The sequence below is a fragment of the Triturus cristatus genome, chromosome 6 (genome assembly GCF_964204655.1).
Source record: "Triturus cristatus chromosome 6, aTriCri1.1, whole genome shotgun sequence".
Classification (NCBI taxonomy): Eukaryota; Metazoa; Chordata; class Amphibia; order Caudata; family Salamandridae; genus Triturus; species Triturus cristatus.
Genome location: NC_140589.1, coordinates 1,842,547,470 through 1,842,572,402, shown reverse-complemented (window position 1 = coordinate 1,842,572,402; position 24,933 = coordinate 1,842,547,470). Strand labels below are relative to the sequence as shown.

At 42.0% G+C, this 24,933-nt stretch overlaps 1 protein-coding gene across 2 annotated transcripts in view; it reads right to left on the bottom strand.

Annotated features, from left to right (window-relative positions):
- SNX17 (sorting nexin 17) overlaps positions 1–24,933 on the bottom strand; it is a 199,095-nt gene that overhangs the window by 19,887 nt on the left and 154,275 nt on the right. For both annotated transcript variants that reach the window (XM_085613293.1, XM_085613294.1), the window contains exons 7-11: positions 18,372–18,459; positions 10,834–10,903; positions 9,338–9,430; positions 6,869–7,072; positions 2,975–3,097 (exon numbers count right to left, since the gene is read on the bottom strand). In XM_085613293.1, coding sequence (XP_085469419.1) covers positions 2,975–3,097; positions 6,869–7,072; positions 9,338–9,430; positions 10,834–10,903; positions 18,372–18,459 — 578 coding nt within the window. The remainder of the gene's footprint in view (positions 1–2,974; positions 3,098–6,868; positions 7,073–9,337; positions 9,431–10,833; positions 10,904–18,371; positions 18,460–24,933) is intronic.

The window sequence follows — 24,933 nt, the reverse complement described above, 5'->3', positions numbered from 1 at the left end:
AGGAGGGGCTTAACATTGCAACTGGGGATCCCAACAAGGCATAGATTTGAGTGTGACAGGTTGGCCCAGTATGGAATGATATAGCAGACAGAATTACATTTTGAGTTGGGCCACCTATATGGTCATCTATTTGGAGTGTTCCATCTTTAGAGATTAGGTCAAGAATGAACTCTCTGATGTGGGTAATATTTTCTATGCATTGTTAAACAGGGTCTTTGGTGTCTCTACAGGTTAAAAAATAATGAGGTCTGCTAGAATCTATGGGAGGGACTTGAGCTCATCCACCCAGCACTAAAATGCTGAATTTTCTACATTGGTTGGTTAACAGTAAAGGATATTTTAGTAGACAGACCTCGGTGTCTGGACAGACCTCGGTGTCTGGACAGACCTCGGTGTCTGGACAGACCTCGGTGTCTGGACAGACCTCGGTGTCTGGACAGACCTCGGTGTCTGGACAGACCTCGGTGTCTAGTTGTTTCATAGAGAGATCCAGACCAATGAAAACATATGCAACAGTTTGGGAGGCTTCATGAACTATGACTCAGAGGAAATCAAAAGGTTTAGGTTAAATGAATCAATACACACCTCAAAACTAACTGCTCATAGCAAATGTGTATGAAAGGCAGCAGAGGGAGGGAAACTCTACTTTGAGCATTCGTGTGGTGATCAATTCAGGTTGATTTGCATGAGGCTGCCAAGTTGTGCCAGCTTTTGGTATAAGGCACAGTGAGGGTCTGAGTAACTAGACCAGGTGCATCCAACCTTTTCTGTAACAAGAGCTACTTTCGATAGACTAAAAAGGTCCTGAGCGTCTCACTTTTACAATTTGTTACAGTGTGGACCAAATCAGAGACAAACTAAGTAGTGGACACACCTTGCAGGATAACTGGTAGTGGCTACCCAGATGTATTTCACAGTATCGAGTGATGCCAAAATATCTTATGCAGAATATTGACTAATACAATATCATGAAGGTTTTTGAATTCTATATAGTTAAAATTTGATATTCTGGTAGAACACCAAGCACCCCGACATATAAAACAGAGTTGCTAACAGCAATGTCAGGAAACTATCATAAAAAAATGCCTCCACATGACTAAGGAAATAAGTGCCACAACAGTAAGTGTCCATTGGAACAAAGGAAATTATAAAAGCTGTAACTCTCCACAGCTAGACATGAACTGTCATTCAAAGAGTAGTTTAAATCGGTTTTAGATTTTCAATCATTTTATTTCCAAACATCAGCATGTTTGGTTTTCAAAATACATGGTTTTCTATCAAATATGCAAGTTTTATTTTTGGTTTACACACTCAAAGAAATTCTTGTTTTTATCTTGCAAAGTGACCTTTTTCAATAAGGCTATATTGGGCTCAGGAGCTACCAGTGACTCGTGAGCTACCCATTGTAGACCCCTGAGATACCATCCACGGAGCAGCACGGAGGCACATTTAAGGCAAGGAAAGGATCTTGAATCACTGTTTATTCGAGTCATCCTCCTCTCCAGTGCAAGCTCAGGAAGCCCGTGTATCACACCTAATAGTATACCAAGTCGGTTATTGAATACAGGGATCAATGTACCCCTAAGCAACTACAGCCACACATTCTTTGTGGGTTTTTTTTAAAATAGGCATACATACATATAAAATCAGTTTGATAAACTGAGTGTAGTAGGGATCACATCCGGTCCGGATGAGTAAAGCAGTGGGGACTGCTTACGAAACATGTTGACCCAGTAGGGGGTATCGCATTAAGACGCACCCCCTACACCTTATCCCCTTTTTAACGTTCCCAGACGGAGAAAAAAATAAAGTAGTTTTTTCTACCAGCCAGTGAATTTTTTTTTTATTTTTGTGAATCTTCACTAACCCTACCACGCTCACTCCCTCACCACAATAGCCTATTCTTTCATAAACAACAGTGCTCCCCCGTATTCGCAGGTTGTAGCACGCCAAGACCCCGTAGAGGGACGGGAAGACCCACATGATGAAGCATGACACTATGGGATTCATAGTGTGTGAGAGGTATTTTAAAAACACTTAGTGTCTTTCCATGGCATCTCATGAATCACACACCTTCTTTCACATCACTATAAATAAAATAAAAATACCAACTAGTCTTTATTTGAATTAGGATAGAATTACATTGTTTATGAAAAGTTATACAGGAGGTAGATTCTATCCAGATACCTCTTTACTCCCCTTTTTGGTACTTTTTCGGACCCCTGAGATAGACTGATGTGTTAATTTTGGATAAGTCAGAAAGCACCAGCTGTGATGAGACACTGACAGCTTGTAGGTCGAGATTGTGCTGTTTTTTGTGATGAGACATTGAGGACTGATAATGCCGGGACGAGACAGCCAGGTCTAATATCTCAGTGGACTAACGCATCCACTTCTGGAATGTGTGTTTAACCCCATGGTCAGTGATTTGGATCCTGTGGGTCACCCAGCTTTCTAAAGGTCAATGGAGTCAGAACCACTAAGGAGATGACAAACATCTGTTAATAGTGCTAACAAATGCTACGAGGATCCGCACACACTTTACAGATACATCCGTTACGTTGAGTTGCGAGATATATTGACAGGACAGAAAGTTGGTATGTAGCTCTAGTGTAGCACACCTGTTTTATGCAAAGGAGGCTTCTAGTTTATCTATGTGAGTGGAGAGCTGAAATGTGTGGTTCCTAGCAATGTAAATAAGACTGCCTTTTCAGTGCACTAATTACTCACTTGCACATTTTTCATCAAAACACACAAAAAGCTTAGTTTTGCAAATCTAGAATGTGGGATTGCCTCTTTTACATACACAAATCACAAACCAGTTGTCAGGTTGATTAAAAAATGATTGCAATAACTTGTATGACAGTGTTTTCCTAAATCAGCAGTGAGTCACTAAATAAGTATCAGTTCAGAATTTTCATACTTTTAAAAAGTGCCTTTCGAACAACCCCAGCCAGAGTACTACACCTCATACCTGAGGGCTGGTGATGGTCACCCATTGCAGCCGGTCTTTGCTCATTAAGTACTCAAAGGCCAGCTCCAGCTTCACCTCTGTTTTCCCGGGGCTGCTATTCCCTGTTCCATTGGTCATTGGCACCTGGAAGAACAAAGCACGCCTTCAGCCGATTGTGTGTTCTTGCAAACAAATACTCATTGATAAATCAGTGGGGTTCATTCGGATGCTCCTCAAGAAGCCATTTAGGGATAGAAAGTCTTGTCCTGAAATGGTTTGGGTCATTTTTGTTGCATAGAATGTAAAGAGTGAAAACTGGAGACTTACCCGCCGTAAACGTCTGTCTGCAACACGGGATGCACCATGCATCTTCCCTCCCTACCATCAACTTTATTTCACACTTGTGTCCAGGAGCTAAACAGTTCCTTTGTAAACTTATTGTATGCAGTGAAACAGGTCAAAATCTTCTTTTACCCACTGCCTGAATGCAGAATTAATCTGTTCTTGCATAATATACCCAGACATCCTTTTGGGTCTTGTCATTCGCACTCCTAAATAAATAATACTCCTAAATAAACAATACAGATGGCTCTCAGCTATGCAAGCGCTGCTTAAAGGGCACTCAAGGATTCAGTTTTCTCAACATAATTAAGATCGGAAACCTTCATGAAGGCGAGACATGTCCACATGTCATTCTCTTCACTTGACGAAGCGTGATGGGTCGTGATGTTACTTGAGTTCGTGCATTTGCCTGTAACCGTGGTTCTCCAATGCTGGTATCTCTCACACTTTAATTATTCCATCTTACAGTATATGTCGCCTCATTGCTTTATCCAATGCCGTGAAAGACGGAGTATATCACTCCCCATCAAGACAATTTCCTTCAGATTTTCATTTACATAGTGTGTAATAAACTGGTCTGCAAAGAATGGGATGGCAGAAGTCAATGTAGGTCACAATTCAGCAAGTGATTCAGAGCTTTGAGATGACTTCACCATTGTTAGAATGACCATGAATGAAAAACAAGCACTGGCCAGACTTCCTAAACAACTTTATTTGGTCTAAAAAGGAATCCAAGACAACTCTTGTGAGAGCAAGGACCTCTCTGCGGAAGAGAAGATGCATCCTAAAATAATGGGGGTAAAACCCACTAATTGATTGAGATGGAATCATTGCAACTTGAGGACTAGTCCAGCATTTGCTTATAAAACCACTCTAGAAAATGTAATCCAAGTTATGTTTATAGAAAAGACTTGAACTTTCGCAGCCAGTTTTGTAGATCAACTAGTTTCCATGTTACAGATTGGATTACAATACGTTTAATAGGCTACGGGGTAAACGCATCCATTTGTGGCTGGGAGTTGAGTGTTTGAAAAGTTTCAACAATCCAGCAATCATTTTGTTGCTATGTTTGGGTATGCCCTGACGTGGGTCCCGTGCTCACTGAGCCACTGGATTCGAGCTAGCCTGGCTGATTAGAGGTGATACCCCAAAACCATTCCCAAGATGCTTGTTTCTGGCCCAGGGAGGACCTGGCCTGGCAGTTCGGGCTGGACTGTTCCCATGAGGAGCCGGATCTAGACTGATCTGCATACGGCTGGGTCCAAACTGGGATGACGTGGCAAGCAAAAAAACAATGGATTAAACCCAGACCTGTGACTGGGGGTGAGTGTTTGAAAAGTTTAAACACACTGTCCATCATTTTATTTTGTAATGTTGCGGTAAACACATGTTCTCGACAGACTGTGTCCTTGCAACCAAAGGATCGGCACACATCAATGGAACATCAGAGATAAGGACATTACAGACCAAGTGGCAACATAAACATGTCAAACTGGGGTTTTACTGCACACAATTCCATTCATGACATACGTTCCTTTGGAGTGGTGGGACACTACTGAACAACATGTAAAGGAGAACATTATTATCTGAAGATTTAGAATTGCAGTGGTCAAGTGTCAAACCTGGACCAGAGACTAAGATGGAACCCTGCCATAAATAGTTGTCGCCAAACTGCAGTCCTCAAACAAAGGAGAAAGAGGAGCTGCAAGTAGACAAGAGACGGTGAAAGAAGCACACCGTCCGAGGATGCGGACTTCGAGAATTCAGAGATGGAAGAGAGCCTGGCTGGGTTCAAATGCTACTGGGATTCTGCTGTACTCATCCTCATTCAAGTACACAGTCGCTAAGGCAAGGAAGACTCAGAGTAACTTATTGCCATCACCATAAGGCACGGCTTTAGCCCCCAAGGCACGGCTGTAGCCCCCAAGGCATGGCTGTAGCCCCCAAGGCACAGGTTTAGGCAGGTGCTGGACCCGGTAAAGAAGAGCAAACAGGCAAGTAAAGCATACGTCTTATGAGGACACACTTGGAACAACAGGATAAGATGAGAGGAGCATTCGTGGAGATGTGAGATGGGACCAGAAGGGCATCTTGGAGGTGGCAGTACATAGTCCTGTCAAATGTGTGATTTTCCAATCTTTACAAAGCATTTTGTTTTTATACTCACAATTCCAAATGTCATACGTCCTGTCCTATCTGCCCATATGGCTCCTGGTTTGCGTTAATCCCTTGATGTGCCTCACTGCCTTTCAGAGAGGGAAGACACCCAGTCACAAACCAACCACCTACAACGTCAACTAATCCTGAAGGGATTCAATTAGTGACAAATTCCACTGCTGGAAGCACCTCATGGAAGAGGCTTCCTAGCTACATATTATGGCTACATTACAGACTCCAAAATAAAAAAAACATTAGGATTATCGTGCTGTCCTAATACTTCTTTCTCCTTACAGTGGTGTAGTGAGAAAACTTATACTGGCATGATACAGCGGCTACGGGTCAATGCCATCTGCAAACTGTAATGACTCTAAAGATCCACAAAGGCAGCATGCCACTCTTGATTTCACTGGCATTCACCCGAATGTGAGACCTCAGGGCTCTCAGCAATTTCAACCGAGGTTAGATCCTGCATATTGCGTGGTTTTTTTATACACATACTTTGATTATGTGGCAAGATGACTATATGCTCAAATGCAAGGGATAAAGTGATGGATGCAGGAGTAACATAAAAGCATCCAGTCAGCCACATATCGGTTTACCCAATGGAACTGCTCTTCTATGAATAAGCAGAAGGTTTATTTGGTTCTCTAAACGTATTTACCGGAGATTGCCAGTAACCGTTGATCGAAGAGGACAGACTGGGTGAAATCTAGAGTTCGGCCAAAATAAACGTGCTCGAAGCAAGAAACCATTGCAATGTATTTATTATGTTTGTCATAAGGGTGTTTTACAGCAGACTTCTGCTGTTGTGTTGGCAACTGAAACATTTTCTGCAAGCCTGAGGTTTCCGTTGCAGACCGGATTATGGTCCGGCTTGCGAATGTGTTACCCGTAGAGTGCATGTTATGTTCTTTTATCAGTTGACCATCAATTTTTTTTTTAAACCTTTATTTTGCATTTTTCAGAACAGTAAGTGTAACGTTCAGTGCATATCAACAAGTTGACCATTAGTTACAGTGATTGTTGAGTAAACATTCTTGGTGTTTGGTGGCTAATAGCAGAGGGCTTTAACAAATGCGGTAAAAAAAATAGGTTAAATATGAAGATGGTAGGAGCGCCCAGTCCCCAATGTGTGTAAGGTAATCATTACTGCTCCTTTTATTTTGAGTTATGGAAGAACCCCTATTCCCATTCCACCCACTATTTTCCAGCCTACCACCAACATATCATTTGTTGTTATGTTTTCTTGGTCATCATGTTGAGATAATGGATTTCTTGGTTATGGGATAGAAATGGTCAAGCATACATGCACACAGGAAGCATCTTTCCACCCTGCAATATGAACCAGGACAGTAAATCTCCACCATCATGATTAAGCCAGCAATAAGCTGCATCGGTCTTACTGTAACTCACAGAGGACGTCACCCGCCAGCACCTCATGCGGGTCACCTTGAAGCTGCCTTCCTTCATCTGCTCGCTCGGTAGCTTCACCTGGAAGTTCAGCTCATTGTTGCCAGCGCTGACAATCACATGACAACCCTTCTCAGGGAAATCCGTAATGCAAGGGTCAAATTTGAGATAGCCGTAATACTTCAGGGTCTGTGCTAAGCGGATGAACTGCAATTACAAAAACAAAAACGTCTGACCACGAATTACAATACAAGAACCCTCTACATTTTCCACAACATTTTAAGATTAAAAGTGGTAATGCATTTACAAAAAGCAACATATTTCTTCCTGTTTTACTAATTTATTTGCTTATAATGGATATTAAAACCCGATTAGGAAATTTGACACCTGTACAAGATGTGACCGTAACACCGGGCACTTGCAATGAAAACCTGAAATCCAAGGAACTAGAGTCGGGCAAGGGGAGGAAAAGAGGAAAGGCTGAGAATTTATCACGAGTACTATAATGCAAAATAAAAGTCATCTGCATTCTGTCACTGGCACTCTGTAAACAATTCAAGAGTTGTGAAGAACACAAGGCGTTTAGTTTTCCATAGTGAGCAAAAGGAGTTTCCACCTCATCTAGTGGAAGAGAGGCCTTTTCTGCATAAAGAAGAGACCAACACCTAGCTGCCCCCAGTCCCTTGACATGGCCGTCACCTGTAGGTTGCCATGCTCTATTTTTAGCAGACCACGGACTGGGGCTTGTAGGTGTAATTTATTAAATGGAAAACCAGAGTAGCCATGAAGCCAGCGTTTGGCTTGCAGATGGTGCCCTCGTGGCTGGGGTCAACTGTAGCGAGGGGCAGCCTCTTTACGAACCAGGACGACCAGTTAGTGTCTTACAATTCTGAAACGTCAACAGCATCACTCCAGATGAAACCATGATTCAACACTGAAATGCATTGATAAAGTTTGTTAGGAAATGCCAGAAGCACAATGAGATGGCCTATCTGTTCAATCTGGATTGTGATTGGGTACGCACACACAGACTTGTCGTCTGCAGTTATTAAACAATTGATAGGGACCAGATGCTTCATCCAGAGAATAAACTGTGCCACTAGTCAAGCCATTGCATAGCAAAATGTAAAGTGTTACTTAGCGATATCAATAGATTTCCAGCTTTAAGCTATTACAGATTGTGTTCATTATTTTGCCATCTCAGGTTTGGCTCAGAAAAGCATCTTGATCAAAGTTATTCAAGTGCTGACTGAACACACAACTATACTGAACAACGCCCACAAAGAAGACAACAAAACTACCATGGACGGATTCCATTTTCTCCCTTCCATATATGCAGTCAGAAGCTTAATACTTTAACAGCCAGCAACAAGACACCAATCAATGTCTTTCATAACCAAAAGACTTTGAGGTGGGCACCTTCCCCAGAGCTATTTATGTGACTCGGTACAATGGAAAGAACACTAGACTACCCATGGAGCTCGGGTTCCGGAAAAACACGCTTCAACATCTCATCCTGGCAGTAAGAGCTATATGGATGTAAATACAATTACGTTCAAGATGTTATTATACTTTCAAATACTTTCTCACTCCCAGTGCCTGCTAAACCATGCAAACAAGAGGCCACACTCCTTTCAGACAGATACTCAGACCCCTCTCCTCCATTTGGTGAGATGTTCTACATATTTTTGATAATTCAGTTTTATATTAGAGTTACGGTCCTTTCAGGTTGCAGATGATTATAAATACTTTGTTAATTTCAGATTTACTTGCACTGGTCCAATACAAGCGATCATCTACAGACTAGGGTTTCTTGGATCCACAAGGTGTTGAAGCCTACACTCAATATTTGCTCTGCATTCTTGCTTTCTCTGCGTACATTTTTCCAATGCTCCATGAGGTCTTGACTGTACTAAAAAACAGGATCTAAATGGGTTTTTCAAAATGCATTTGAAGGCGACAATTTAAGTTCATGTGCATCAAACATATGGTAAAGGACACCATATAGTATGGGATAAAATGCAGGTAATCGCTGGCCAGGAAACAGAACATTTAAATATTAATGTCTGGGCATTAACACAGCTACATTGCAGTGGAGAACTGTGCAAAAATTAAGTCAGATAGGGGAATCAGTGGAGGGGATGCAAGCAGGAAACTGTGGAATACAAACTGGTAAGTGGTCCATCTTACAGAGGTTTACATGAGGGTGAGGTGCTGCTAGAAGGGGATGGCTTTTAGCTCTTTCCTGAAGAGCAGGAGAGAGAGAGGTCGCTGGATCAGAGTAGGGAAGTTGTTCCAGGATGCATCTTTTCAGTTTTTTCTCTACAGCTTTTACAAGCTGCTGCATAGCCCTGTGGAAAGCTTAACCTTGCGAGACTCAAACTAAACAAAAGTGGAAGCCAATCTCCTGATGACAGCAATTCTCATGTGCAAAGCGCGCACACACACACACACACACACCCCCAAACCTACCTCCTTTTTGGATACTTTCTCCTGCAGAGATTTCAGCTGCCGATGCTGGTCCTTATTCACAAGGATCCACCCTCGTTCGATGTCAGAGACGGTCTATGAACGTAAGCGACAACATGTTAGAAGAGTTTCCCTACGCCAGACCAACAAGCTCTATTCGCATCCCTGCACTGGGCGCCGAGCACACAGAAGCAATGCGGAACTCCAGAGTTCCCAAAGCGGTGTGCAGAGGTGTCTGCATACCCAGTCTCACAAATACGACTGAGTGGAGTAATCAGTCCAATTCATCTCTTGACTTACCCTCACTGTGAGGGGGGGGGGCAGAAACTGGCTTGAATTAATTGTAACTAGCCAGAGGACTCCACAGACTTCAGGAAGCAAAAGTTCAGAAAAAATTATTTCCACATAGATTATCTCCTAATTGTATTATCAACATGCAACTTAACTAGACAATCTTAAATTAATTCAAGCAAAGACACATAGTGCACAGACTCAGATTTGTCTTTAGAATAAATCTTTTATTCATCTTTTTTTTTTAACCTCTTTACTTTGTAGCAATAACTAATGTGTTTGGACCCATCTGTGACTTTTTCAGGGCTGCAAGACACATACAATTTATTCAAATTAAACTTAAACAATGTAGACACTACACAACAAATTATTTTAAAACATTAATTTTCATTTCATACAATTCATTATTTACAATAATCACAACATAAAAAGTCCATTTCAATTCAACTAAATGCACTGTGCAATATGTTGCATTTATTAGTACATACACAGATATTTTCTGTGTTTTTTAAATCTGAGCCGCAGTACCATAACCAACATCCATCCCTTGTTAAATTAACATATCATGGACTCCATTCCATGAAAACTCTGAAGATACGATCAATCGTTATCTTCCGAGTTTTCATGCAGGGAAGACAACTAACTGTACTTGCTACCATATATACAAAGAACAGAAAAACAGGTATACTTAAATATCAACATACTTCAATAAACTCACGAACCATTGACATCTCCCTATTTATGAAAAAGTAGAAACTGGTTACGTCCCTACATACCATACAGTGACATTTAAGGAGAATTGTTTTCATGTAATGGAGTCCGTGATATGTTAATTTAACAAGGGATGGGTGTTGGTTATGGTACTGCGGCTTTGATGTTATGAACACCGAAAATATGTAAAGGTATCTACTAATATATGCGGCATATTGCGCACAATGAATTTAGTTGAATTGAAATGGACATGTTTTACGTAGTAATTAATGTAAATAATGAATTGTAAAATGAAAATGAATGTTAAAAAATTATTTTTGTGTACTGTCTGAATTGTAGGATTATTTTATCTTGTATGTGTCTTATTGCCCTGAAGAAGTCCCGTTGCCTTAGTCTTTTTTAAATCATTAGTTGTACATTAATATTTACATTCACTGGGTGCCAAAAGGAAATGAGGGACAAAGGAATTGAAAAATTACCTGGAGATGAGCACTTACTTGAGCGTACAACAGGTTGAGTCCCACCCGGTTGTCCATGACATCATTATCGTACGACGAATCCCAGTAACTAAAACCAAGAAAGGACGCAGGTCAGATCAGATTCAAAGGAAGAGCGTATTGATAGGGATACAGTTCTTTGTGCCATATGAACTGGGTCCTGAGACTTTTGCACAGAACACACAAAAGTGACCAAACAGCTGTCGGAAAAAGCAGACTATGCACAATACTAAAGCCACACTTTAGCAATATGGATCTTTAACAGTTCATATGGAATTATGGAGACAGTGACTACATTTGATAGAAACCACTGACAGTAATGCACAAGAATCGACAATTTTGTTTTACTTCCAGTTTCATATAACTCTCGGCTTACTTGCATGTGTGCTCTCCTTAAGTAGCAAAACAGCAAGCTAGAACTCCATTCTAAGTGGCATCCAAGAGTAGTAGGACTACAGCTAACAGTCCTGAAATGTTTGACCTACAGACATCTTAGAGTAAATTGATTGCAGTAGCACTTGAATTTAGGAAAAAACTAGCTTTGGCACCGACAATCTGGGGTTGGCTGTCAACCTTTTGGGTTTGCCAACACTTTTTTGATTTGTAATGGTTTTTGTAAAACTATTTAAAAATATTTTTGTTTCATCAAATGCACAAATTAGGCCAACAGTCTCTGGCACTAAAGGAACTGCTTTTTCTATGTAAATGCATATTGTACAAGAAGAGAATGCAGTCACTCACAGCGAAGTTAGACAATGGCTGAAGTGGGCCGACCCACTGACTTTATGCTGTAGTGGGCGGAAGAAAATGTGAATGGCACAATAAAAGACCACAGATGAAAAGCGCGGGTTTAAAGTGAGAGGGGTGGAGAGTATGGGAGCTTGGAAGAAAGGTTGCCTGCCTTTATGGGCCTTGTGGAAATGAGGATTGATGCAGTGGAAGGCCATGAGTTTAAAACCTGAACAGAGCACAGGTGCAGTCAGATGTATGTTGGGCATTCATTTGTTGCCAAGTTGCAGGGTTGTATGTACATGCTCTTTATCAACCATGCACATGCTCTCACCTTGAAGGGAATTGTTGTTCATCTGCAGTTCACACGTGTGCCTTTCTAAAGCGCCTCTGAACCAACAACCTTTCCCTTCCTCTTTCACAACTTACCATTAAACACGTTTTGAGATCTGATGTAAGCCAAGAATTTGTTTTTGTAAAAATTATATATTTAATACACTTCCTTATAGGGGCTATCAAGTGTACTTTCACCTCTGCTCAAAACAAGGTTGGAGAGACCAAGCTCCTTGGGTGTATGAACAGTCAGACCCCTTATGAAGCTGTGACATTCTCCCCCAAGCAGGCCTTTGTTTGGAATCTAGCACCTGCTCCTCAGCATGTGCTCACTCAAGGTGTGGTCTTGCATGAATTGGTCTTTGGGCACACAGGTGCTTTACTCTCCTGCTGGAGAAGGTCGGACTTGCTCACCACTTGTTCTACTTCCAAATCCGTGTATAGTGCTCACTGCTGTGATTTATGATCTACGGTTGTCTCTCCTATTATCATCCAAAAGTCATCTTACTCCCTCTAAATGTACACTGGATGCTTAATGTTGGTCTTTTTACTTTTGTAAAATAAAAGGAAAATTAATAATGAAAAAAAGTTGTCCCTAAATTATTAAGGGCTGTAAGCAGAAGTGCATTGTGGGGCACATCAGCAGACCCCCCCTCCCCCCCACCCTACAGGTCTGACGGTGTTCGAGACAGCAGAGCAACAGGGGTTTGGTTACCACTAGATAAGTCATTCTAGTCCTTTTGCTCTCTAAAAGTACTCCCACTAATAGGAAAGCTGGAGTAACAAGCAGTCTGCTCAAACTTCTACCTCCAGAGTCTTAATGACACGTTCAAATCAACATTTAATATACATACATTACCAGTGGCAGTCGCCACTGGATAGTTACGGTTAGTACTACGCTTTTTTTAGTTTGCTTATACCGTTTGTACTGCTTGAGGAATCTTCACAAAATTTTCCCCAAAAACAAACAGTCTCATCCACCTCCGCTTCTACCTGGAAGGTATCAGGGTGCTCCATCAAGAGGGGACAGAGGAAAATTGGGGGGGGGGGGGCGGGGGGGTGGAGGAATGTGTACCAAAACGCCTTTTTCTGCACGCAATTTCCCAGAGGAAAATCAGACACAGCTACAGCTAAAATTACTGAACAGAATTACACCACATTTGGCAGAAAGGTAGAGCTTGATCCAGAAAGCATGTTTTTGTGATTTGCGGTAAATCTGTTAAGTAGTTTTTGAGAAACCAAGGTTTAATATATATGTATATATAGAGACGCGGAGGATCAGTAGATCCAACAGATCTAAAGATAAGATCTGATTGGCTGCCACATCATCAACAAAAATGTTGCACTAGTCAGTCTCCTGCTCCGGAAATACATTTTTTAGAAAACGAGTGGCAGGGTAAAACTACTGCGACTTCCTAGGCCTGGTGGCGGAGCCCTAAAGTAATTATTACTAGGGACCCCTGTGCACACGGTTGTCATCAATAATGTCATTTCAGATGTTGCAGTGATATTATCAATGATGTCATAGAACATGTCATGACTAAATGTAATATGTGAGCTAATTAGCAGTGTATGGCGAGAGTTATTTGAGGCAACTATAACTGGTGAATGTCAGTTGGTTTATGCGTTTAAAATTGTATGTTTTACCTGAAATTTTCACGTAACTATAACATCCCATTAACCTCTGGTTTTTCAATGAATTTCAACTTTTTTTTAATGTACAGTAGGATAATATTAAAATTCCTAAATATAATGACACAGACGGCTAACCCCTCCCCCACCAAGCTGCACACCCAACTGTCGCCTAACAATATAAAGAGTGTCATTTTAAGAAAGGCACAACTACCGGCTTTGTCAAACGGTCAGAACATCAAAATATAAAAAGTGGGCCTATTTACTTTATTAACATATATAAAGCTGACTGACTGGCTTTGGCAATAAAACATCACAATTTAACTATAATCCAACATAATAATAATAATTCCAATCTGTAAAGCGCAAACATATCACCCCCTTAAGGGTTTCAAGGCGCTGGGGGTCGTCAGGGAGACTAAGTGAGCTACTGCCCAGAGTCACATGATGCTGAGCTGCCACCAGCGCCGGGGATCAAAACGTGAACCTTGTGCACCAGTCACCCGTCTGGCGGCTGCGCAATACCACTCTCTATGTGTATTCATGGTAATGATTAACAATAATCACTGTCACATAAAATAACATTTTTCTTTAAAACAACTATAAACATGCGTAGAGTCTTTTTAACATTCTTCAAGCCACAAAAAACAAACATAGAACTAACCACAAGGTGTCCTCGCACTCCAGCTAACATGCAGCTCCAGCTAGGAGTGCTTTAAAGGAGTTTGGTAACCTCTCCTGGGTTCATGAATTGAATGTCCCAGCAGACTTACTGGAACTTAAAAAAAAAAATAATAATAATAATTTACCAGGGGGGCTGCGATGCTCCCTGCAGCCCCACACAACATTTAAAAAAAGCATTTTCAATGCAATAGGTCTCGCATTTGCAAGAGTTTAAGCTGTTGGCATCGTAATATTTATTATGCCAATAGCTCAAACTCTCGCAAATGCGAGACCACTTTAATGATGGCCGCGACTCTTTCTTTAGACGCTGCTCGCTGTATTCAGGTTACAGTGAGCAATTTCTAAAGAAAGGGGCGTGGTCAACATTAAAGTGAAAGCCCGGTATGGGGCGCTTTCACCCAAAAATACACAATAAACAAAGATTCTATAGCGCATCTACTATAGTTAAAGCAGACCACGCTGCAAATTAAATAAACAAGCAGGGTGTGGAGGGTGAGTATGGGGTGCCGGGTTGAGGGTTTGGTGATATATATAAATTTTTTGTTTGGGGGAAAAGCTATGGTTATAACAAATATCTATCTAGTTTTAAATGCTTTTTACCTGCTTAAAAATACATACATGACTAATGACAATGTCTTCAAAAATCAAGAAATTTTACTCTGAACTTCTTAAAGTAGGGAGCATAATACAGATTTTTTACCCCTCCTATGCAAGACTGCCTGCAAACCAACCACCAGCTCTCCAATACCAGCATTCCACCTCCCTGGTTAGATGCCCAACCTCAGATCCCCTTAATCGCTTTCTCCCCTATCGTTTGAAGACCTCTGCCCCCCTCAAAGCCCTCTCCAGGGCTCACTCCACTGGCTCTTGTGAGCACCTTCAGACTCATCCACACCTGATCACTTGTCCAGCACGGTACTTCCAGATGTTTCAAGGCACTTTCCCTCGCCCCAACTGACTCTTGAACTCCCATCTCATTTTCAATCCTGGATCGGGTCCTACACTCTACACTTTTGCCATGAGGCAGTCCACCTCAAGACATGACAACTGCCTCCTAGAGCAAAACACATCAGCTCACAAGCCCCCACCTATGCTAACAAACTACCACTAACTCAGACCAATGACTGTCCCACCATAGGGCATAATATTCCACCCTTGAACAGACAGGCTACTAGCCTCTCTTATCCTTCTCACACGCCTAAAAATATCCTAAACCACAGCCCCCTCTACACCTAGACACATCTCATCACAGGGTCACTCCCCACACAACTCCAAATGACAGCACCCATCACCATAACTGCCCACATCCAACTGGGAGCACAACTTAATTGGCTCCCCTTTTTCCCAATCCCTCTTTGGAAAGGTCTGGCTGGTTGGACTTAACCCCCATGTTCTTCAACTTGCCCTACATGGCATCAGCCAGATCCTCAGAACTCGTTGACCCCAGAGTGATCACTGTCGTTCTTCATCAGGCTGCTCAACAGGTAACCTGAACAACTCTTGAAGTTACAGTGAGTCACATATCATCTATATACAATAATCTATATACAATACCCTTCCACCCCCCGTCCGATGCCACCTAGAAAACGAATTGGCAAGCTTAGAGAGGAGATAAAAGATATTGCAATCAGTCTCAATGAGACTAGACCCACCAAGCGCTACATGCATACATAGCTAGACGTCTTTGTAGCCTTCATCTCAGGAAAGTAATCTCCCACTCAGCCATGGCTCTTTATACTTGCACCCAACACCTAACGACCCAAAAGAGCACTCTGCCGTCTCACAGAAGTGGAATCGGACTCCCTTCTGCAGTCCTACAGCAACTCCTCTCTGATCCTCAGCTGCCACAACACAACATCTGGTCACTGCCAACACCAATAGTAGCAGACCCCGCATGAACGCACTTGGACATTACCCCACATACCTCACCTCGATCCCTCTTCAACCACTGGGTGATGCCCTCAAATGCATGCTTCAAAATTGTAGATCAGCACCTAAACTTGCTGCAGACATCGCTGAGACGATCACCCACAATGGACTAGACATCATATTTCTGACAAACATGGCCCAATCACTACTAAATTCTGCTTTAAACAACCTGACCACGAGGATCATCCCTAAACACCTCCTCCCTACCTGTTAATACCTCAGAGTTCAGCTCTTCTCAGCTGGCAAGTTGTGGACAAAATTTCACCTCTTCTACCACTCGCTAGGAGGAGACCAGCTTTTCCCCAAAAAGCTGACCGAATTCTCCACACTAGATCGATTTTTCGGATTCACAAGTTGCCATCCTAGCAATCTTCCTTACTAATGACAATCGCGTGCGTGCAGGTGCGACCCACATGAAAGGGGCAACCCTGGACCTCCTTACATCCAAGTAAGTATCATGACGCATTGAAGTCACCCTACAGAGTGACTGGTCAGACAATCACCCAATCCTCTTTGACTTCATCGCGTACAGACAAGATGACCAGGGCTATGGTGTCAGATCCAACCGCTGGATAAGATATAAAACAGGTCAAACAGCATGAACTATCCTCACTAAGCCAAAGGATCCTCACACCCTCTAGTGAGATGCAGGAAATACAAGCGCTGACCTTGCACTACAGCCGGACAATGACCGACATCATGGACGAGGTGGCTCCTCCTCGGGCCAAAATACTGAAAAAGAAAGTAACCTACCACTGATGCAGCCAAAACAAAGGAAATGAGGGATATCCGACTAGCTGAGAGAAGATGGAGACAAAACCCATTCCCCATACATCTAAGCCAACACCAAGATATAAGAAACGCCTACCAGAAAGGAATGTGAAATGGTAAAGCCTCATTCTTCAGATCCCAACTTAACACCACCAAAAAGTGCCCAGTCAAACCCTTTAAAATCATCAAGCATGCCCTAACACTACTACCACGCTCAGTGACACCTCCTGCAAAACGTGAGAAGTTAGACCTTTTGTGAGGAGAAGGTAAGATAATTTGAAATGTCTAACGCCACTGATCTTGATGCAAACCATACATCTCTGAACTACCTACCCTCTCCAAAGAGGAGCACATGCACACTAAGCTGGTAAGAGGTCCCAACCATCCAATAAAGCCCAAAATATTGCTACATGGAGCAAATTAAAAAAAGTCTCAGTGAAGCAGACATCTGCAAGGTCATAGAAGCACTGAAACCCACCTCACACTTCATTGAACGGATGCTCTCATGACTCTCAAAAAATCTCAGTCACCTTTCTTACCCTCTCAAGACCAAGAGAGTCAATGCATCTCTCACCCAAGATACAATCTGAGACTGCCTGAAAATTGTGCAAATGACAACTCGCCTGATAAAACACAAGCATTAATCCAGCAGTACTAAACTTTTGTCCAGTAACCAATCTCTCTTTTTTGGCAACAGCCCTAGAAAAAAGTACCCATCACCCAACTCGGTCAACAAATTGAAAACTATGATCTGCTCAACAACTGCCAATCCGGTCCAGCCTAACGAACAGAGACATCCACCCTACACACCATGGACAATGCTCTCAAAATCTTGGACCAGCACAACAACTGTCTTCTCAACCTCGTTTATCCTCTGCTTTAGACACAGTCAACAATATCAATCTACCGAAAACGCTTGCGCAGAGAATGGGGTTTCCAAGAATGTGCTCAGATGTCCTCTTATCTAAATAACCATGCACGGCTAATCAAATTGGAGGTTTTCTTATCTAACCCACCCTAGCTGAGGTTGGGAGTATCTCAAAGCTCCACCCTCTTCCCACGCTACATGGAGTTACTGATCGAGATTCTCAATCACTCATATTTGGCGTACCATATGTACGAGGATGACACTCAACTATACCTAAAAATAGCCTCTCTGGCGACTTTATCATTCTCAACAAAGTGTCAGCAAGTGTCAAAGGCTGGCTAGTCCAGAACTACTTCAAACTGAACTCCTTGAAGACTGATTGCCTCCTCATCTCTCCCCTCACAAGCCCCTTGGCACAGGAGTGGCTCAACCAATTAGACACCGTCAACGGTAAAACATTCAGCACTGAATCAACGAAAAACCAAGGAATAACATTGAACAAAAACATGAACATGCAAGCCTACGTCAGCGTGTCCACATGCAGTTCTTTATTCCAGACTTGCGTGAAATGTAACGTACAACCTGTGCTCACCTTTTCCGTAGAATTATTTTGTATTCTTGATTCCGGAGGCTAGTTACGGAGACATAGGGTAATTCAAACTCTTGAAGCTTCCTTACAACTGTAGCCAAGAAAGGGAGACAGATTTAATAGGATTAGAGCAAAGGCACAGGGATTCTTTTGTAGACACAAATATCTGAAAATGTCATTTGCAGTAAGTGGATATATTACATTATCTGCCCTTACAAAGGAACAAATTTAATCAGTAATAAATATCAGATGTATCATGTTCTGCCTATTATTACCAACTCTTATGAATTAGGAATACTGAAAAAACTAAATGTTTTGTTTAGCTGCAGAAGGCATGTCAAGAGCCATTCGGATACCCTTCCGTCTGGGTACAGACCACTGAATGCAGGAGGACAAACTCAGTCAAGAGTTCTCACCGCCATATATATGTCTACTATATTAAGTTTATAAAGTGAGGTTCTCTGAAAGAGTCCAAGCTAAAAAGGGGATGGAAAGTAAATATTAGGAGACTGGATAGAGACTTGCTTTCTGACAAACTACATCATCAACAGGTGACTAACACACATCTTTTGTCACTAGGGATTGTGGTACGGATTACAAAATGAACAACAGAATTATTCCGGCTTGACACAAAGTTCAAAGATGCCTGGTTTTGAATCCAGGGAAGGATTCAGAAAACCTGCTGGTACCTAAAGCTGCAAAATGAGACAGTTATAGAAGAGGATGCTGTGTGCAAGTGTGTGGTAGTATGTGTAGCATACGACTGCCCACAGTTCAATGATCAAAGACCCTACAAAGCATAGTGATAGGATGCAGGGTAAGGCTGGCCGTGGGCAGGTACTTCACATGATCCCTGGGGATCAGACCTATATTACAATAAAACTTTGCAGAAACTCCTTCACGGCGCACATTCGAAGACAACACTGTGGGGACAATAGGTACAATGCGCAGGTGATTCCATCAAAGGCGAGGTCTAGACACAACGACACTTAGAAGACTTAATGAGAATCACCAGAACACAGCACGCAACAAGTAGGAGAGGGCTAGAATGGCACCAGCCATGCTACGTGGAATAGGTGGAGAAGCATCTACAATCAAGCTGCCATCAGAGAAGGATACGGCGAAAAAGGTGCTCTGGAAGATGAGCACGAGATCCCTCATAAGAGTCAGGGTATAAGATTCGAAATGAAATCTGAAATGACACTGTGGGGGAAAAGTAGCAAATGGAGTGGCATCCAAGATGAAGGTGGGTTGTGACAGCAGCAACATGGCTGAGGATGGGAAAGCACAGGCCGGGACTGCAGACCCAAAATAAGGCATTTAAAAGGAAGGAGAAATGATAACAGAGTCTGTGACTGGGTACTAGGTGTTCCTGGAAAAGGCAACAGAAGACAATACCTTGACATCTGTACTGGAGAAGTAATTAGAATAAAGATCTTTTTGAATTGTTAGATTTCATTTTTTTCCAACAAACAACGAAAGGCAGGAATCTTGTGGGTTTATGGTGCTGAAGACAAAAACATTTTCTATGTGGCTCTCATGGACAGTGCAGAAGTGGGGTCTGTGTCCAAAAATAGACGAGCACACGAGTGGGGTCGATACGGAATCTGGAGACTACCTACAGAACTTCTGGGGTGGGGTCTCAGACCCCACGGTGCAAGGACTCAGTTCATTTCACATGCCAAACCCGTTTGCTCAAACGCAGGGCTGAGAGTGGAAATCTTAATAAACAATGTTCAGGACATTGGGGACTAGTGATTGATCCAGGTCTGTAGTCGTTTATTTTAGCTGCTGTGATTTGGTGATCATTGTAAGGTGCTCTGCTGACCTTAACATCCAACATCCCCTGCTGCCAACTCTCACCTGCCCAGACCAGGGAGTGCAACTAGGGTACCGCTACACCCCTTCCTCTTCTAGAACAGTCTGCATCCCCAATACTGGTGGCACAGGGGCTGAGTAGTGATGCTATCAATAAGAACATTCGCTCATTTGACCCCTTCAGGTTAGAGGATCACAAGCTTCGCGAAAGAGGACAGACAGACATGTGACATACACAAACAGTAGCATCAATACTTAACATATCAAATGAACATTTCAAAAGGATTTCTGAATACTAGCTTTAGAAAGTCATAACCACAATCTGAGGTGAGAACAGAAAGTAGAGCGTAGTTTTATCAGATACTATTGGCTAGAAAGCAGATTGCTAGGGAGTGGTTATGTTATAAATTGTACACTGTACATTTAATTTTAAAATATATACTATTTTACAATATTTACTCCTGAGATTTTAATGCTTCATTAAAAAACCCTATTTAAATCTAGTTTACACCAGCTGCCTATAGATGTGATAAAGTACACAGCACATTAAGTGATACAGGTTTTTAATGCCGCTGCAATGATTGCGGCCCCACAGACTTGGGGGGAATCAATCATTATTCCGGTGTATAAAAAAGGGGAGAGGGGTGAGGCAAAAAACTACCGCCCGATTTCTCTTCTCACTGCTTCTCTAAAAATTATGAGCAGGGTATTACTGAGTCGCCTAGAGGAATGGGTAGAAGATAAAGGGATCCTTGCGGATTCCCAGTACGGATTCCGAAAGGGGCTGGGCACTATAGAACAGTGCATTAATTTAGACCTTATTATATGCAAATATACACGGGCCAAACAAGGCTCGTTGTTTCTTTGCTTTGCCGACCTGTCCAGTGCCTTTGACTTGGTTGACCATGGTCTTCTGTGGTCAACCTTGTTGGACATGGGAGCTCCACAGGATATCATCTATTTCTTGGCCCAACTTTATAGGAATCTGACAGCTAAGATACGATACGGGCAATCGGGGGAGTGTACACCCAGTGTTAAAATAGGTTCCGGAATTAGGCAGGGATGCGTCCTTGCACCTCTTCTTTTCTCCCTTTTTATTAATGCAATCGAGTCGGAACTACGGTCCACCAGTGCAGATGCACCGACTGCTGGCGGCCTGTCCATCCCAATACTGCTTTATGCGGATGACGCGGTTCTGCTCTCACAAACCCCTCTAGGGTTGCAAAAACTTATGAATAAATTTGCAGATTTTATTAATGGGAGAAAATTAAAAATTAATAATTCAAAAACTTTTATAATGCCCTGTGGGAAGAAAATTAAAAACCTAAGGTCCTTCACAGTTATGGACCAAACTATAAAAGTGGTGGACAAATTCGGTTATCTGGGTATCACTTAATAGTGGGGGGATGTGGACACCTGAAATGATCAATGTGAGAGCCAAAATGGCCAAGTGTTCTTTTGGCATATTCAGGTTTGCATCCAAGCTAGGCTCAAGACGGATACCAGACATGTTGTACTTATATCGCCATAAATGTGTTGCTCTGGCCCTATATGGTTCAGGAGTGTGGGGCCATTGTAATAACAACATGCTCCAGGTTGAGGAAAACAAATTTGTCAAAAAACTCCTGTGTTTACCATCTTCTGCCTCAACAAAGCTGATCCATCAGGAGGTTGGTCTAGAATTTCTATCTGACTTGATCAGATTAAGACCCCTGTTAGTATGGAGATCTATATGGGCCAAGGAACAGACTGGTTTTACAAGAAAGATTATTTTAGATTGTCTTTACATGGACAAATGTTCCCGCATCCCCTGGCTTAACTATATTACCCGAACATTTAATGATGTTTTTAATCTCACGGTGCGTGATAACCCTTCTTGTGTTTTAGATATCCCGAAGAGTGAGATTAAACATGAATTTCTGAGGAATAGCATGGTGAGGCGTAACGCAGCTTCTGCTCTGTTCTCCTCACATGTTTTTTATGGCAGACACACTAAGGAAGAAATGGGGCTCTCCGGATACCTTAAAATGGTTACTATTCGATCCCACCAATATGTATTGACAAGACTACGGATGGGGATTGTTCATTTGCTTGTTGCGTACCCTGTAATGAAGACTTATACTACTGCCCCCTGTCCGTGTGATGGGACCACAAAGCAAAGTACGGAGCATTTTTTATTGTTATGCCCTCTTTATCTCCACCTTCGAAAAGTATATCTGAAACCGCTTTTTAAAAAATATAATGTATTCAATATGGTTTCGGCCATGGGGCTTTTATTTGGACTTAATTCACAGGACATCTGTTTTTTTACTGCTGTATATATTTTAAAATCGATACGTCTGAGGAAAAGCACTCTTTTTTCCGATATGTGATTAACTTAAAACCTGCTATATCCTCATGTTTTAATGTTTATGTACGTATGTACTTTTATGATTATTAATCAATGATCGAATAAAGTTTTTGAATTGAATTGAAGTGATACATGTTACAAGTAGCATGAGTAACTTCTAAAAAGAAAGTTTCTTGCATACAGAGTTTTTGATTTTCAAAACCGGACTGGTTAAGCCGATTTTCTTTTCATGGCCACTTCATAATGTCATTGACATAGGTATAGCGCATAGTTGCAAATCGTGTGGCTTTGCAGTGTTGTATCCTAGCACGATGGCTAGGTGGGTTGAGTCTATGCTAGATGAGAATTCAATTCTGTCCCGCAAGCAGGCCAGAGTTGTAATGCGATTGTTGTCGCTGCTGCTAATGGCAACTTGTTGCTCCTTTATTCTAGGTAATAACATACCTGAGAGATCTTCTGCAATCTATCATTTTTAACAAACTATTTCCCACACTGCTTTGAAGTGTGGGGTATAGTTTTTTTAACAAATACATTGGGAATGAGAGCGTTTCTCTCCCCAAAATTCCAGTTTAGAGGGGGTTTAAAAGGGGGGCGGGGGGGGGGGAGGAGGGAACACCTGTAATTATCGCAGATTCCATTAGATGGCCAACAGGAACTCAGAACAAGGGTGCAATACTCTTGCGTGCAGTAGATTTATGGGTTTCTTCCATGATCAATACTGATCATTGAATTCAGTTGCTCAGGTCACCGGATTTACACGGGGAAAGTGAATCCTTCATTTACACATCATGCAGTAGACCGTAAATATGTGCAAGACAAAATATGCAGTCTTTCTTTTCAAATTGACAATGTTCATTTTTTAATGTGTAAATATATATTGAATTACACCGAAAGTTTAACCCTACTCATTCTTTATCTTTCGGACACCAGCTTCTTTAAAGTAACGGTAGATCTTCTAAAGCATGTGTAGCTACCATGAGACCACGTTAGAGACATCATAGTCCCATCACAGTCTACAAACACCCCTATTTTCTTTTGATTGGCCACTCTCTACAAGTCCGCCAAAGTATGCGACCATGTAGTTCTTTTCAACACCACTGTAGCTCTGAACCCACAGATAGCCAACGCCACCACCTGCGCATCTTCCAAGGCAGGTTACTTGTGAAAGGACTAATCTTGTGCTTGAAGTGATTAATTCCAAAATGGAGTACTCACAGGCGATTCTTGCAGGACCGCTTCACAAGATGTTGTTACAAGTGTTACAGAGTACAGAATCAGGATGTCTGTCTCAGCTTGCGTCTGAAGCAGACCGACAACTTCTCGCTCTGGCATCCCACAGACTAAACAAGGCTCAGATTAAAAATCTGATGCCTCTAGCCTACAGCCCATTGATGCCAAACACATTGTTGTCTCTCGGGGCTGCTGACACGAGACCTTTTAAGGCCACTCTGAGAATTTAATAAGTTACTTACTTTTTGCAATGCTCTTTCAGGTTGATACTCTAACCTGACCTTTTCCGGTCCTCTCCTGTCCCATCCATATGGAGAAGGTCTTCACAGCTCTCACGGGAATGAAGGTGGCACTATCAGACTCCACTGAGACCCAGCTCCGCACTGGAGACACAAAGGCATCTCCCCCACGCACTGAAGTCACTATCCTGTCTTTTCTCCATGCCCCCAGAAGCAGAGAGAGAGTGGGCTGAAACCAACTGAGGTGACACAGGGAGTGAACAACATCTAACTTGGGATCTGATTAATTTTCCAAAACGTCCACGCAACAGAACAGGGAGATGGCGAGGAATCTGCAGGTCTAACAAGAATCCACCAAAGAGAAACTTTCCAAAGTATAGTTCTCACCGCAGATTCCTCACATTGGGAGTTATTCGTAAAGCTGTCGCTCCTTAGTAAGAGGTGGGTTTGATGATTGGACCTGCATCAGAAGTACTAAATGTAGGAAGCTGGCTTCCAAAGTAAGGTATAGTGTGCACAGAGTCCAGTGGAACCCCAAAGGTAGTCGGAGGTAAAAGTAGATAGCACCTTACTCTCTATTTGCGGTAGTGTGCGAAAGCAGTAAGGCTTTATCAGAGGGTAGTGGTAAGCATTTATTGTACACACTTAGGAGAGAAATGATGTCACACACTCAAAGACTGAACTGTTTGTATAAAAAAATTATTTAGTTTTATTTTATTTTCTAGAACCAAGTCAGGCCTGGTACAGGTAAGAGTAATAGTACTTTGCAAGAATAATGCAGTTAAATACAGTTTGAATGCAGTTGAATTTAATTAGATTGGTTACAGGTAAGTCACTTGTTCATGAAACATTTGGAATCACTTTTCAGTTACTACTGACATTACTTTGTATGTTACTTATCAGATTACTTTTTCTACTCAGTGTAATA